A 14,397-nucleotide genomic window follows, 5' to 3' on the forward strand; every position below is an offset into this window, starting at 1 on the left:
TCAGCGCCTCCCGGATTGCACAGCGATGGTTCACCATCCTGTCCCTGAAGCTCGTTATAGTCTTCCCAATATAGATCAGACAACATGGGCAAATTAGCATATAAATGACGTATGTACTCGTACACGTCAATCTGTGCCGAATAGTGTAGTGCCTATTGGTGTGTGGATGTTGAAAGGTCTGGCCCCTCATCATGGTATTGCACGTAATGCAGCTTCCACATGTGAAGCATCCATTCCTGGATGTCTTTAGCCAGGTATCTTTCTGATAACAATTGATTGGATCTGTTTTCACCAATATGTCCCTCAGGTTCTCCGCCCTGCGGTAGACCATCCGTGGAGGTTTCATCTTATGAAAAGGAAGTGATGGATCCGTTTCTAGGATTGGCCAATGTAGTTGTGCCACTCTCTTCAGCGCACTGCTTTCCGGGGTATAGGTGGTTATAAAATTAAGTTGCTCAGTTCCCATATTGGATTCCATCCATTTCCCCTTCATAGGGTTCTCGAGTAATTTATCCTTGATAGTTCGGAGCATCTCCTCATCATAACCTCTGGCCACCAATTTCCTCTCCATTTCCATCAGTTGTTCCATCATGGTGAGTACCTCACTATTATTGCGGATGACTCGTATCAGTTGAGAGGTGACAATCCCTGTCTTTTGATGTCTGGGGTGGAAGCTCCTAGCCTCTAATAAAGAGTTACGGTCTGTTGGCTTCGTATATAACGATGTGCCGAAGGAGTATCCATCACAGGCCATCACTTTGTATATGTTAAGATCTAAAAAGTGAATCACTGCTTCATTATACTCTAGTCTGAAACATATTGGACAGTCCATGGTGTTCAAACATGTCACCCACTCTTCCAGCTCATCTTTGCTACCTCCCCTCACCAGAAACACATCATCGATGTACCGTACATAGTATCTGATGTGGGGGTGGGTAAACGGCTTCATGGCTACTCGTTCGTACCATGCCATGTATAGATTGGCATATGTGGGTGTCATGTTCGAACCCATGGCTGTTCCGGAGATCTGCAGGTATTACTCCCTCTCAAATTTAAAAAATTTCTTTTCTAAACATAAAGTGAGCAATTCGCATAAGAACTCAATTGGCGGTCCATCATACAGAGGACTCCCAGTCACCATAGACCTGACGGCCGCACACACACACACACACACATATATATATATATATATATAGATATATATATATGTGTGTATGTATGTATATATATATATATATATATATATATATATATATATATATATATACACACACATATATATATGTGTATATATATATATATGTGTGTGTATATATACAGTGTATATAAATATATATGTGTATATATATATATATATGTGTGTGTGTAAAAAAATATATATATATATATACACATATATATATGTATGTGTGTGTATATATATATATATATATATATATATATATATATATATATATATATATATATATATTTATGTGTGTGTGTATATATATATATATATAAATATATAATAGATAGATAGTCTGACACTCTCTTCCAAACTAGCAGCTGGATTAAAAGCAAATTGAAGATTTAGTAGTTTTTTAAAAGCTTTTGGCCAAATGGTGATAGGCCCACGTCAAGGTCTCTTTCTCCCTGGTCCCCGACCTACAGTCACACAATGCACTCCTTCAAAACTGGCTGTGTGGCATGGAGCATTGACCTGCTCGAAAAACATTCCTCGGAACTGGGGAACATTGTCAGGGGAGACAGAAGCAAGTTTTCTTCAAGGATAACCTTGTACGTGGCTTGCTTCATGCTTCCTTCACAAAGATAAATCTGCGGATTCCAGCTTTGCTGATGCACGCGCCCAGATCATCACGATCCTCCACCAAATTTCACAGTGGGTGTGACACACTGTGGCTTGTAGGCTGCTCCAGGTCGCCGATTAACCATTAGATGACCAGCTGAGAATTGGACTCATTAGAGAAGATGACTTAGAATCGGGCAGATTTATCTTTGTGAAGGACACATTAATTAAGCCGCGTTATCCTGGAAGAAAACTTACTTCCTTCTGCTCTGATAATTTTTCCCAACTCTAAGGTTTGATACCTATTCCCCAGTTTTGCATAACCAACACTGTTATATTAATATACTTTGCAATTACCTTGTTTCTAAGCCTCTGTAGACTGCTCCCTTATCTCAGTTCTTTTGACAGACTTGCATTTTAGCCAATCAGTGCTGACTCATAAATACTCAATGAGAGTGAACACAATGTTATCTATATGACACAAATGAACTAGTGTTGTCTAGCTGTGAAAAACTGTCAAAATGCATTGAGATAAGAGATGGCCTTCAACGACTTAGAAATCAATTAATGAGCCTACCTAGGTTTAGCTTTTAACAAATAATACCAAGAGAACTAAGTAAATTTTATGATAAAAGTAAATTGGAAAGTTGATTAAAATTGCATGCCCTATCTGATTCATGAAAGTTTAATTTTGACTTGGCTGTCCCTTTACGTTCTCTAATGGTTGCTCCCTTCCTATATATCGGTGGCTACACTGAGAATTTCTCAATGCTAATTTTTCAAGAAAGTTTTTTGACGTTTCTTTTTATGTTTATTTTGATTTGACATGTTTCTTTACTAAAGGTGCACTGTTTCATACCCCTTTTAGAAATGAGCTTTTAGGTTGTCCAATATTTGTTTCTCCGAGAACTCCATAAAGGGACATACTATTCAAATTTGGAATGCACGGTAATGAATTTCAGATTTGTCAAAAAGCCTTTTGCAATAAGCTTTCTTTTAAATAAAATAGATGAGAAAGGACATCACATGCTCTGTGACCATTTTACTAGTGCAGGAGTCTGCAAATCTTAAATTTAGGAGCCAGTAAGCATTTTTAGGAACCAGATATACTTTTAGTAGCCAGAGAGTGATATTTGTATATAGATATATAGAGACAAATTGGCTTTGCTATTATATTAACTACAGCAAGCTTGCATTACTGATGACCAAAGTGTATTTTATAAATTCTTTTTTGCCTTTTATGTCTTGTTGCTTTACACTTTAGATCAGATAGCAGATAGAGTTAAATTATAAACATTACATGCGTAAGTTCAGCTGGTTTCATTTCTTGGAAGCTCTATTGTTTTTAAGACTTGACAGAAGCAAGGAAATGACAAACTGGCACTGTAATAAAAGTACTCTACAGATTCTTAATTTTTGGACAGTCAAGCTAGGAACAGCACGCCAGATTTTTCAAGAAGTTGATTTTGCAGTTGGTCCTTTTGTATTTAATATTATGTTGTCTCAACCTACTGCAGACATCCCAACTCTCCCTGAAGTTCAGGGAGTCTCCCTGACTGTAATAGCGACTCACTGATGCCAGCAAATGGAATGTAATCTCCCTGAAACTCCAAGCACCATGATCCAATGTGGCCAAAATCCGTAAAAGTATTTTTTTAAAGGAATGCCTTTAGTTGCTGGGACGTTATAGAACCCTTAAAACATGCATCAGTAACAAAAAAGCCCCCACTGATTTTAATAAAATAAAAACACAAATGCTACCTTATTTACTGCACGTAATTAAACTTCGTATTCTAAAATATTTAAGCATTCAACAAGCGTACGATAACTGGAAAATAGGTTTGTTGTATGTGGTTGTGCAATAAAGTGACTTTTTTATGTGCCTTAAGTGGGAAGCTACTTTAATGATAAGTCTCTATCTTATTTCGGGTTTCAAGGCGTCCAATATATAACTGGGAGGGTTGGGCGGCGCAGAAGCGGGTGAAGCCACCTCCCTGAAATTAGTTTTTGCAGGTTGGGATGTCTGCTACTGTACTTGTTGGTAAGTTTTTCTTATTGTACTTCAATCAAATCTGATTAGCAGCATTGTCCTTTAGGGAGCCAGTGACATGATGAAACTACATCACTAGATTAGAGTTTTCAAAAAAACTGTAAGAAGTATTATCACACAAATTACATTTAGCCATTTTCTGTTTATTTATTTTTTTAGTGTTATTACTTTTTAACATTTTTCTTTAAACTTTTTTCTTTTGTAGATGAATAGTATTTTGTATAATCAACGGCTTCCTAGGACAGAGAATGCTCAAGTGATCATTTTTACCTAGGTCATATAAAAAGGAAGGGGCACTGTTTTAAGATGCAAGAAATCGTATTAACTATTGATACTCTGTTTATTAAAACGTGGTAAATGAAACTCTTGCCCTGTTCTCAGCTGGTGAGCCACTACACATGTAGCCACTAATCACTGTGTTACAGCTCCTGGCTGTAAATTTAGCTTTTTAAAGGGACATAAAACCCCAAATTTGTCTTTTGTGATTCAGAGCATACAATTTCAAACAACTTTCCAATTTACAAATGTGCTTTATTTATTTGGTATCCTTTGTTGAAGGAATAGCAATGCACTACTGGGAGCTAGCTGAATGCATCAGGTGAGCCAATCACAAGATTATACGTACAGTCACCAAATCAGCAAATTGCTCTCAGAAGTGCATTGCTGTTCCTCAGCCTACCTTGGTAAACTTTTCAATGAAGGATATCAAGAGAACAAAGCAAATTAGATAATAGAAGTTCTCTGGTGTGCTCTGTCTGACACTTGAAAGAAAAATGTAGAGTCTTTGCAGAGGTCACATGTGATAATGAATTAGATCATTTATTTTGTCTCAGAATATAGCTTGAAGCAGCAATGAACTATTGTTTGCATCTCTTATGTTCTAGAAGTGGCTGCCGATTCAGACTGAGCCAATCAATTTACATGAAATCTAAAAAGCATTAAGTTATCTTTACGTTCGCTATCAAATAATGATGTCATTGTTCTTCGTGTTTCCCAAAGGTTCTGCTGCCGGCAGCTGGTCTCCTGCAGCTTCAGGATGTGAAGAAGACGTGTTGTGAATTCCTGGAATCCCAACTTCATCCCTCTAACTGTTTAGGAATCCGAGCATTTGCTGATATGCATGCGTGCACTGATCTGCTAAACCAAGCTAGCACATATGCAGGCAAGTAGGTCCAGCGATAGCCACGTGAACTAAACCGATATGAGCAGATTGACACTGTGTTGTGTTTTTCCATAATTTGTTCTTAACAGTTACAAAACAATTCTAATTTTCTTCTATTGTTTAATTTGCTTACTGCTCTTGTTATCCTTTGCTGAAAGGTTTATCTTGGCAAGCTCGGGAGAAGCAAAGAACCTAGGTTCTAGCTGCTGATTGGTCACTGCATATAAATACCGATTGCGTTTGGCTCACCCATGTCTTCAGTTAGAAACCGGTAGTGCATTGATGCTCGTTCAACAAATGACACCAAGAGAATGAAACAAATTATATAACAGAAGTAAATTAGAAAGTTGTTTAAAATTGTATTCTCTATCTAAATCATCAAAAAATGTTTTGGGTTTCATGTCCCTTTAACTCCCTTGGTATTCTTTGTTAAATAATAATACTAGGTGAGTTCAGGAGTCTACACATGTCCATAGCCATCTGCCAGCAGTGTTTGCAACAATGTTTATAGCAATGTTATACATGCTGCTGCAAAATGTCTGTAGCATTTTATGGCATCAGTGTTTGTAAATATGTTTAGCATTGCTATAAACATTGTTGTAAACACTACTGCCAGATGGCTAAGAACACGTGCGCACTCCTGAACTTACTTAGGGCTACTGTTTAACAAAGGATACCAAGAGAACTAAGGAAAATTCATGATAGAAGTAAATTGGAAAGCTGTTTAAAATTATACACTCTATCCAATCCATTTAAAGGGACATTAAACACTAAATACATGCTAGATAGAATGATGCATTCAAAGAAAAGATTAGTCCATGACTAACATGTAGATGTATTTTTTAAAGTTTCATTAGTTGTTTAAAAAGTGACAAAATAAGTGTAAAGTTTTAGTGTCTATAAAACACTGGGAGCTGCCATGTTGTAACTTGTTACCTTCTCTGCTGTGGCCAATTAGGGACCGTTATAAATAGGTCACTAGAGTGTGCAGCCAATGGTTGTGCTGGATTTAACAGTGTTCTGCACTTGCATTTCTAACAGGAACTGAAAAGCTCACAATTTCAGAATGGAATTACAGGCAAAGAGGACAAAATAAATAATGAAAGTATATTGCAGAGTTGTTTTATTATATACAATTTATCAATTTATATTACTATCTCAAAGTGTTTAATGTCCCTTTAAATTTAATTTTGACTTTACTGTCCCTTTTAAGCTATGTTTGATGTATTTTTAAATGCTTGCAGTTTTATTTTGATGTTATTTTGTTTGTAAGGTTTCAATACACCAAGTTTTTTTTTTTAGTTAGGCAGATGGTTTTCTATGTGTTAAACGGATTGGAAGTAACAGTACTTAAGTTTGACATATTTAAAGGGATAGTGTACTGTAAAATTGGTTTCCCCTTAATGTGTTTTGAATACCTTGTAAATACCAGCATAGTTTAAAATGTGTAGAATATTACTCATTTAGGCTTATTTATGTATATGAAATAACTGTTTCTGCTAATTAAAACCACAACCCAATAAAATGGTCTGAGCTTGTAGGGAGAGCAATGCTCATTATTTTATCCTTCTAACTATTAATATAAAGTCTTCATCATATTTCTCACTATTTTTTCAAAGATCTTAGGCCACAATTCTAAAAATGTTGCCGGTCAAGACGTGGTTTTCCACGTCAATACTCGCAGGGACAACCCTCATGGAATTCTCTAAAAAAAAAAAAAAAGAGGGCTGTCCCTGCGAGTGGCAAGATGTCTCCCATACAAATGAGAGCTCTCTGCTAGATAGGTTTGCAATGGAGGGCAAAGTACAAAGGTAGAAACCGTTGTGTTTTAAAAATTAATATTACACTTAATAGAAATCAAATTATGCTGTTTTCAGTGCACTGTACCTTAAATTCACTGTCATTTTCATATGCATAAGTTTTCCTTTCAAAATAAATAGTGTTAAGTATTTTAGTAAAAACTCACCACTTATTAACTTGCCAGAAAAAAACGTGAGAACGGTAGTGTGAAAATGTTTATAGAATTACGCTGGGATTTGAGAGAAAGCTTTATATTCGTCCATGGAACTCCCATGTTCAGCCCATTTTACAAAGAAAACAACAAATACGCTTTGTATTTTGTACTTTTAAGTACAAATTTCTTGCTTTTTTTTGCACATCCAGTAGACTTAAATTACACTTTACTCTGTGAATTATTCTTGTGTAATTTACCTACAAATTCTAAGTTTTTTGATTTACCTTAACACTGCAATTTTTTTTTCCTGCATATTTTTGTGTAAATGGTTCTATTTTTCTATTGGTAAGATTTTAAAATTACAAATTTTATTGTGCACTTTAGTAGTGTATGCATCTCCTACCCAGAAGAAAATGCCGTACACGCCTTTAGCAAGACACCCTGTTATCAGGGTAAAAAGTGGCTTTATAGAATTCCACCAGGAAAATAGAAGTGCTGGCAAACATTATTATAGAATCTCACCAGCCCAGGGATCTTTTTAGAATGGTGCCTTAGAGAGAATAATGGAAAAATAACATTTTAGTACCTCTCTGTCACAGCCCTTACTAGAAGTGTGATTTCATTGCAACCTTCTTGTTTACATTTTTTTTAATAACCATTACTTAAATACTAACATTTTCCATATAGGTTGGGACAGAGCAGGCAAAATCAGCTATTTTAAATGAAAACATAAAAGATGAAGGACCCATTTTTAAACAATGTAATACAATCCAGCAGGTAAAATTGATAATTGGGAACACATTAAAGGGGGTGGGGGGTTTAAATTACACTGTCCCTTTAAGGCTAGATACAGTAAAATGATCATGCTAGTTGTGTTGGGCTTAGCTTGGTAAACTTTCCTCTAAAATAAAAGTAACCATGTAGGGAATGACCTTTTGTCTTATCCTACAACAAACATATCATTTTCCCAGTGAATACACTCTGTTCTTTTGTCTCTAAAATAGAGGATGACTGATTGTATTTATTTTTTCTTTTGATTAATTGTTTTTAAGTAGCCAAGCTCCACCCACCACCTGCATTAGAAGGGGCCAATCCAGGTTTAAGTCTGTAGACAATCAGGCTAGCCACAGTCATTATATTCGTATGACGTGATATCTGCTGGAGCCAATTAGGGAAATATATGTAGCAGGGTTAGCCTTGATAAGTCAGCAGTGTGCATTAGAAAATCCACAATTTTCAGAGCTAAATTAAATAAAAAGAGAGGGAAATAAATAATGAAGTATATTGCAAAACATTTTTTTTTTTTACTATACTTAACTGAACATTTTATATTAAAATCTCAAGGTGTTTACTGTTACATTTTTGCTGGCCATATACATCATTAATACATCTTATTTCTGCCTGGCTATCCTCACCATCTGCTATGCAATCTTTCTTCCTCCTTTTACTTTAATACAACTAGCTTGTGTACAACCACTTGACACATTCCTAGTTATTTTTTTAAAAACATGGCTTCCATCCTCAGAAGTCAAAGGACACAACATTACCAAAAGTAACCTTTTCTTTTCCATTTAATGAATCTGTTCATCTTATACAATCTTTAATTGTCTTTTTATGGAGCTGCCTCATGGTGGTGATGCATAGAATAAAGAGACTTTGCAAACAGAAGCCCTAACTGATGTATACATAATGCATATCAAATATTTGCCAAGGCCAGAGACTGTAGGTGCTGAAATACATAATTTTTTCAGTTTATAGGGCAGATAGGTGAAGCATTAACTTTAATGCATCAATTCCTTAAAACAAAATCCTATCCTGGCAAAAAATGAAGCATGCAGTTATGTTTTAGTATTAAATATGCAAACTTTCTGCAACTAAATCTCTTCAATGGGCATTTCTGTGATTATATTAACTATAATGTATTGTGTGTGTGTATGTGTATGTATGTGTGTATATATATATATATATATATATATATATATATATATATATATATACTCATGATTAACTGTGTTTACTCTTTTTAAATCATAATGACAACAGAAACTACCCAAATGACCCTGATCAAAAGTTCTTAATACCGTTTGTTGCCCCCTTTAACGTCAATGACAGCTTGAAGTCTTTAGTGGTATTTGTGGATGAGGCTCTTTATCTTCTCAGCTGGTAAAGCTGCCCATTCTTCCTGGCAAAAATCCTCCAGTTCCTGTAAATTCTTGGGCTGTCTTGCATGAACTGCACGTTTGAGATCTCCCCAGAGTGACTCAATGATATTGAGGTCAGGAGACTGAGATGGCCGCACCAGAACCTTTACTTTATTCTGCTGTAGCCAATGACAGGTCAACTTGGCCTTCTGTTTAGGATCATTGTCATGTTGGAATGTCCAAGTACGTCCCATGCGCAGCTTTCGGGCTGATGAATGCAAATTTTCCTCAAGTATTTTTTGATAACATACTGCATTCATCTTGCCATCATTTCTGACCAAATTTCCTGTGCCTTTGTAGCTCACACATCCCCAAAACATCAGCGATCCGCCTCAGTTTTTCACAGTAGGAATGGTGTACCTTTCATCATAGGCCTTGTCGACTCCTCTCCAAATGTAGCGTTTATAGTTGTGTCCAAAGAGCTCAATTTTGGTCTCATCACTCCAAATGACTTTGTGCCAGAAGGTTTGAGGCTTGTCTCTGTGCTGTTTGGTGTATTCTAAGCGGGATACTTTGTGGCATTTGCATAGTAATGGCTTTCTTCTGGCGACTCGACCATGCAGCCCATCTTTCTTCAAGTGCCTCCTTATTGTGCATCTTGAAACAGCCACACCTCATCTCCTGTATTTCACCTGCAGTTATTTGTGGGTTTGTCTTTGCATCCCGAACAATTTTCCTGGCAGTTGTGGCTGAAATTTTAGTTGGTCTACCTGACCGTGGTTTGGTTTCAACAGAACCCCTCATTTTCCAATTCTTGATTAGAGTTTGAACACTGCTGATTAGCATTCTCAATTCCTTGGATATCTTTTTATATCCCTTTCCTGTTTTATACAGTTCAACTTCTTTTTCCCACAGATCCTTTGACAATTATTTTGCTTTCCCCATGACTCAGAATCCAGAAACGTCAGTGCAGCACTGGAATAAATATGCAAGGGTCTGTCAGGAGCCCAGAAACTCATTGACCTTTTATACACACACACTAATTACAAGCAAACAGATCACAGGTGAGGATGGTTACCGTTAATAGCTATTCAACCCCCTTTGTCAACTTGTGTGCATGTTATCAGGCCAAAATCACCAGAGTATGTAAACTTTTGATCAGGGTCATTTAGGTAGTTTCTGTTGTCATTATGATTTAAAAAGAGTAAACACAGTTGGTTGATAATAAATGGCTTCAGCCAAACACTAACCATGAGTGAAAGAAAAGTTTTTGTGGTATCATTCATATTCTCTGAAAAATGGCCAAGAAATCATAAATTCTGCCAGGGTATGCAAACTTATGAGCAAAACTGTGTGTGTGTGTGTATGTGTGTGTTTGTGTATATATATATATGTGTGTATATATATATATATATATATATATATGTGTGTGTATATACATATATATATATATATGTATGTATGTGTGTGTATGTGTGTGTGTATGTATATATATATATATATATATATATACACAATTATTTTTTTAAATTGACACTCTGCTTGTTATGATTTTATTCTACCCTCAGCCATGCTGTTTTGTTTAGTAGCTGCAGACTTATCAGAGGCTTCTCAACTTCAGGAGTTGTCCGCTTGCCTTCGCTGCATATGGGCAGTGGATGAACTGGATCCGCTTCCCGTGTATATCATTACATGCTCATGCCCTGAGCGAGTGAATGCTCAATGATTTCTCTTCGCCACCTCAGAGATGGTGAAGAGTGTAAGAAGCAACAGTATAATGATTTGCATGTGCAAACCTGATCCACAAGGGCTCCAGAGCAGCTTACGCTGCTTTGTACATGGAGCCCTAACATTAAAAATAAGCACAATGGCCTCTGATTGGCTCTAACACCTTCAGTTTCATTTTGAAAAACAAGAAAGCATAAAGAGTGTGGTTGGACACACTGCATGCCAGCATTCATACCAGCAATTGGGGGATAACAGTACTTTAATATAGAATACAAAATCTAAACTCTGCTCTGCATTCCATTCATTAGGATTATCCTACATTCTATCATGCACCTGTCACAGATCCTAACATTTTGTTTCTCTAATCATCTGGCACGCTTAGCCAGATTCTAGAAACACAAGTGTGACAAATGGCTGACAATTATGCATTTAGCATGCTATGTTTGTGCAGGAAAACTCAATATATTTTTCATTTTATGAAGCACAACGGTGCTGTCCATATAACATTAAAGAGCTACCAAACCCAAATATTTTCTTTCATGATTCAGATAGAGCATGCAATTTTATGCAACTTTCTAATTTACTCCTATTATGAATTTTTATTAGTTTTCTTGCTATCTTTAGTTAAAAAGCAGGAATGTAAAACTTAGGTTCAGCACCCTGGATAGCGTTTGCTTATTGGCTACATTTAACAAGTAAGTTATTTGCTGTTTTTTTTTTTTTTAACGCGATCTGTTTCTTTTTATTTTACTATAGGAGCACTGTTTTGTATCCATTTAAGAGATGTTTTTACTGTGTGTAAATGACAGCTATGGTTAGTGCTTATTAATCACAGTAATATAATATCTTAGTGCTTTTTTTTTATTACCCATGGGTGCTTACACTACAGCCAGGTCTCTCCTCAACCCCAAGCATTTTTATAATTAGAAAAGACAGGCAGTACGACCAATCACAAACCATAACACATCCTCTTTGAAGAAAGCAGATAATGCTCCTGTTGCTCTGATTGGTAGTGCTGATTCTGCTATATTAGTTTCAGTTTACACTTAAACAACTTTTGACATTTTTAGACAAAACATTTGTAAAATTTTTAAAATTATTATAATTTATTTGCACTTTTTTTTTTAGTGTAGTGCTTAGTTATTTTATGATTTAGATTAGAATCTTTCATAAAGCATTTGAGATAAAACCATCAAAAGCAGGAACTACTAATATACAGCAGTACATTTTTATAAAGTGGTATTTCAAATAAATTTTCATTAAAGGAACACGGGTAAAATATATGAAAAACTAAATGATAAAATTTCAATAATTATCTGTGATTTTTACCTGTGCGTCAATCACAATCTATTGGCAGCATCTTTTTCAGGCCAAAATTCACAATATTTTAAATGTTTTTTGCGTTTTCATCCTTTTCAGTCCTATATCTCTTATGTCATTAAAGTTCTTGCCGATCAGAAATATATTTTCAAGTCGCCTTTCAAAAGCTTTTTCAAGCCCAGTTTTGGCTTCAAATTCAACACTTCTAGGCACTTGGGCCTCGATCACTATCTATCGGCAGTTTGCTCACAAAAACTATTTTCTCCTGTTAAGTGTGGTCAGTCCACGGGTCATCATTACTTCTGGGATATTATCTCCTCCCCTACAGGAAGTGCAAGAGGATTCACCCAGCAGAGCTGCTATATAGCTCCTCCCCTCTACGTCACCTCCAGTCATTCTCTTGCACCCAACGAATAGATAGGATGTGTGAGAGGACTGTGGTGATTTAATTAGTTTATTACCTTCAATCAAAAGTTTGTTATTTTATAATAGCACCGGAGTGTTGTATTCATTCTCTGGTAGAATTTGAAGAAGAATCTACCTGAGTTTTTTCTATGATTTTAGCCGGAGTAGTTAAGATCATATTGCTGTTTCTCGGCCATCTGAGGAGAGGTAAACTTCAGATCAGGGGACAGCGGGCAGATTAATCTGCAAAGAGGTATGTAGCAGTTTGTTATTTTCTGACATGGAATTGATGAGAAAATCCTGCCATACCGTTATAATGTAAACTCAGCCTTAAATGCAGTAGATGTAGCTGGTATCAGGCTGTCATGTATGTATATTTTACACTTCAGTATTCTGGGGAATGGTACTTCACTGGTTTTATACTGTATGCATAGATTTTACCTAATTTGCAGGGACTTGCAATAGGTTTTAAATAACAATTGATTTATTGAGGTTAAACGTTTTTTTGCTGGCATGTAAAAACGTTTATTTCTCTGAGGTACTGGGTGAAAAAATGTTGTGGGCACTATTTTTTTCCACTTGGCAATAGTTTTGTTTAATTTAAAGCAGTTCACTGATCTCTCTCACTGTTATGTGTGAGGGGGAGGGGCCATTTTTGGCGCTTTTACTACGCATCAAAAAATTCAGTCAGAGGTTCATTTTCTTCCTGCATGATCCGGTTCATCTCTTCAGAACTCAGGGATCTTCAAAGCCTTTTTTGAGGGAGGTAATCATCACAGCAGAGCTGTGAAGAGTGTAGCTGACTGTGATAAAAAAACGTTTATTTGTGTATTTTTTCTGCTGACAGGGTTAGTTATCCTTTGCTAATGGGAACAATCCTTTGCTAATATTGTATATTTCTTACAAAGATTTGATGCTATAACTTAATTATTTTCAACTGTCATAATTTTTTCTGTGCTTCTTATAGGCACAGTTCGTTTTCATATAATTGTAAATTACTTGAAAAAGCATTTCCAAGTTGCTAGTTAATTGCTAGTGTGTTAAACGTGTCTGATTCAGAGGAAGATACATGTGTTATATGTACTAATGCCAAAGTGGAGCCCAATAGAAATTTATGTACTAACTGTATTGATGCTACTTTAAATAAAAGTCAATCTGTACAAATTGAACATATTTCACCAGACAACGAGGGGAGAGTTATGCCGACTAACTCGCCTCACGTGTCAGTACCTGCATCTCCCGCTCGGGAGGTGCGTGATATTGTAGCGCCGAGTACATCTGGGCGGCCATTTCAAATCACATTACAGGATATGGCTACTGTCATGACTGAAGTTTTGGCTAAATTACCAGAACTTAGAGGCAAGCGTGATCACTCTGGGGTGAGAACAGAGTGCGCTGATAATATTAGGGCCATGTCAGACACTGCGTCACAGGCGGCAGAACATGAGGACGGAGAACTTCATTCTGTGGGTGACGGTTCTGATCCAAACAGATTGGATTCAGATATTTCAAATTTTAAATTTAAGCTGGAAAACCTCCGTGTATTACTAGGGGAGGTGTTAGCGGCTCTGAATGATTGTAACACAGTTGCAATACCAGAGAAAATGTGTAGGTTGGATAAATATTTTGCGGTACCGGCGAGTACTGATGTTTTTCCTATACCTAAGAGACTTACTGAAATTGTTACTAAGGAGTGGGATAGGCCCGGTGTGCCGTTCTCACCTCCTCCGATATTTAGAAAAATGTTTCCAATAGACGCCACCACACGGGACTTATGGCAAACGGTCCCTAAGGTGGAGGGAGCAGTTTCTACTTTGGCTAAGCGTACCACTATCCCGGTGGAGGATA

The 14,397-nt window shown here is 36.5% G+C and overlaps 1 protein-coding gene across 1 annotated transcript in view; it reads left to right on the top strand.

The window, feature by feature from the left end:
- The window catches only part of KLHL2 (kelch like family member 2), a 445,714-nt gene that overhangs the window by 233,612 nt on the left and 197,705 nt on the right, over positions 1 to 14,397 (top strand). The window contains 1 exon segment of the mRNA XM_053703800.1: positions 4,839 to 5,001. Coding sequence (XP_053559775.1) covers positions 4,839 to 5,001 — 163 coding nt within the window.

This window comes from Bombina bombina, chromosome 2 (genome assembly GCF_027579735.1).
Source record: "Bombina bombina isolate aBomBom1 chromosome 2, aBomBom1.pri, whole genome shotgun sequence".
NCBI classification, from domain to species: Eukaryota; Metazoa; Chordata; class Amphibia; order Anura; family Bombinatoridae; genus Bombina; species Bombina bombina.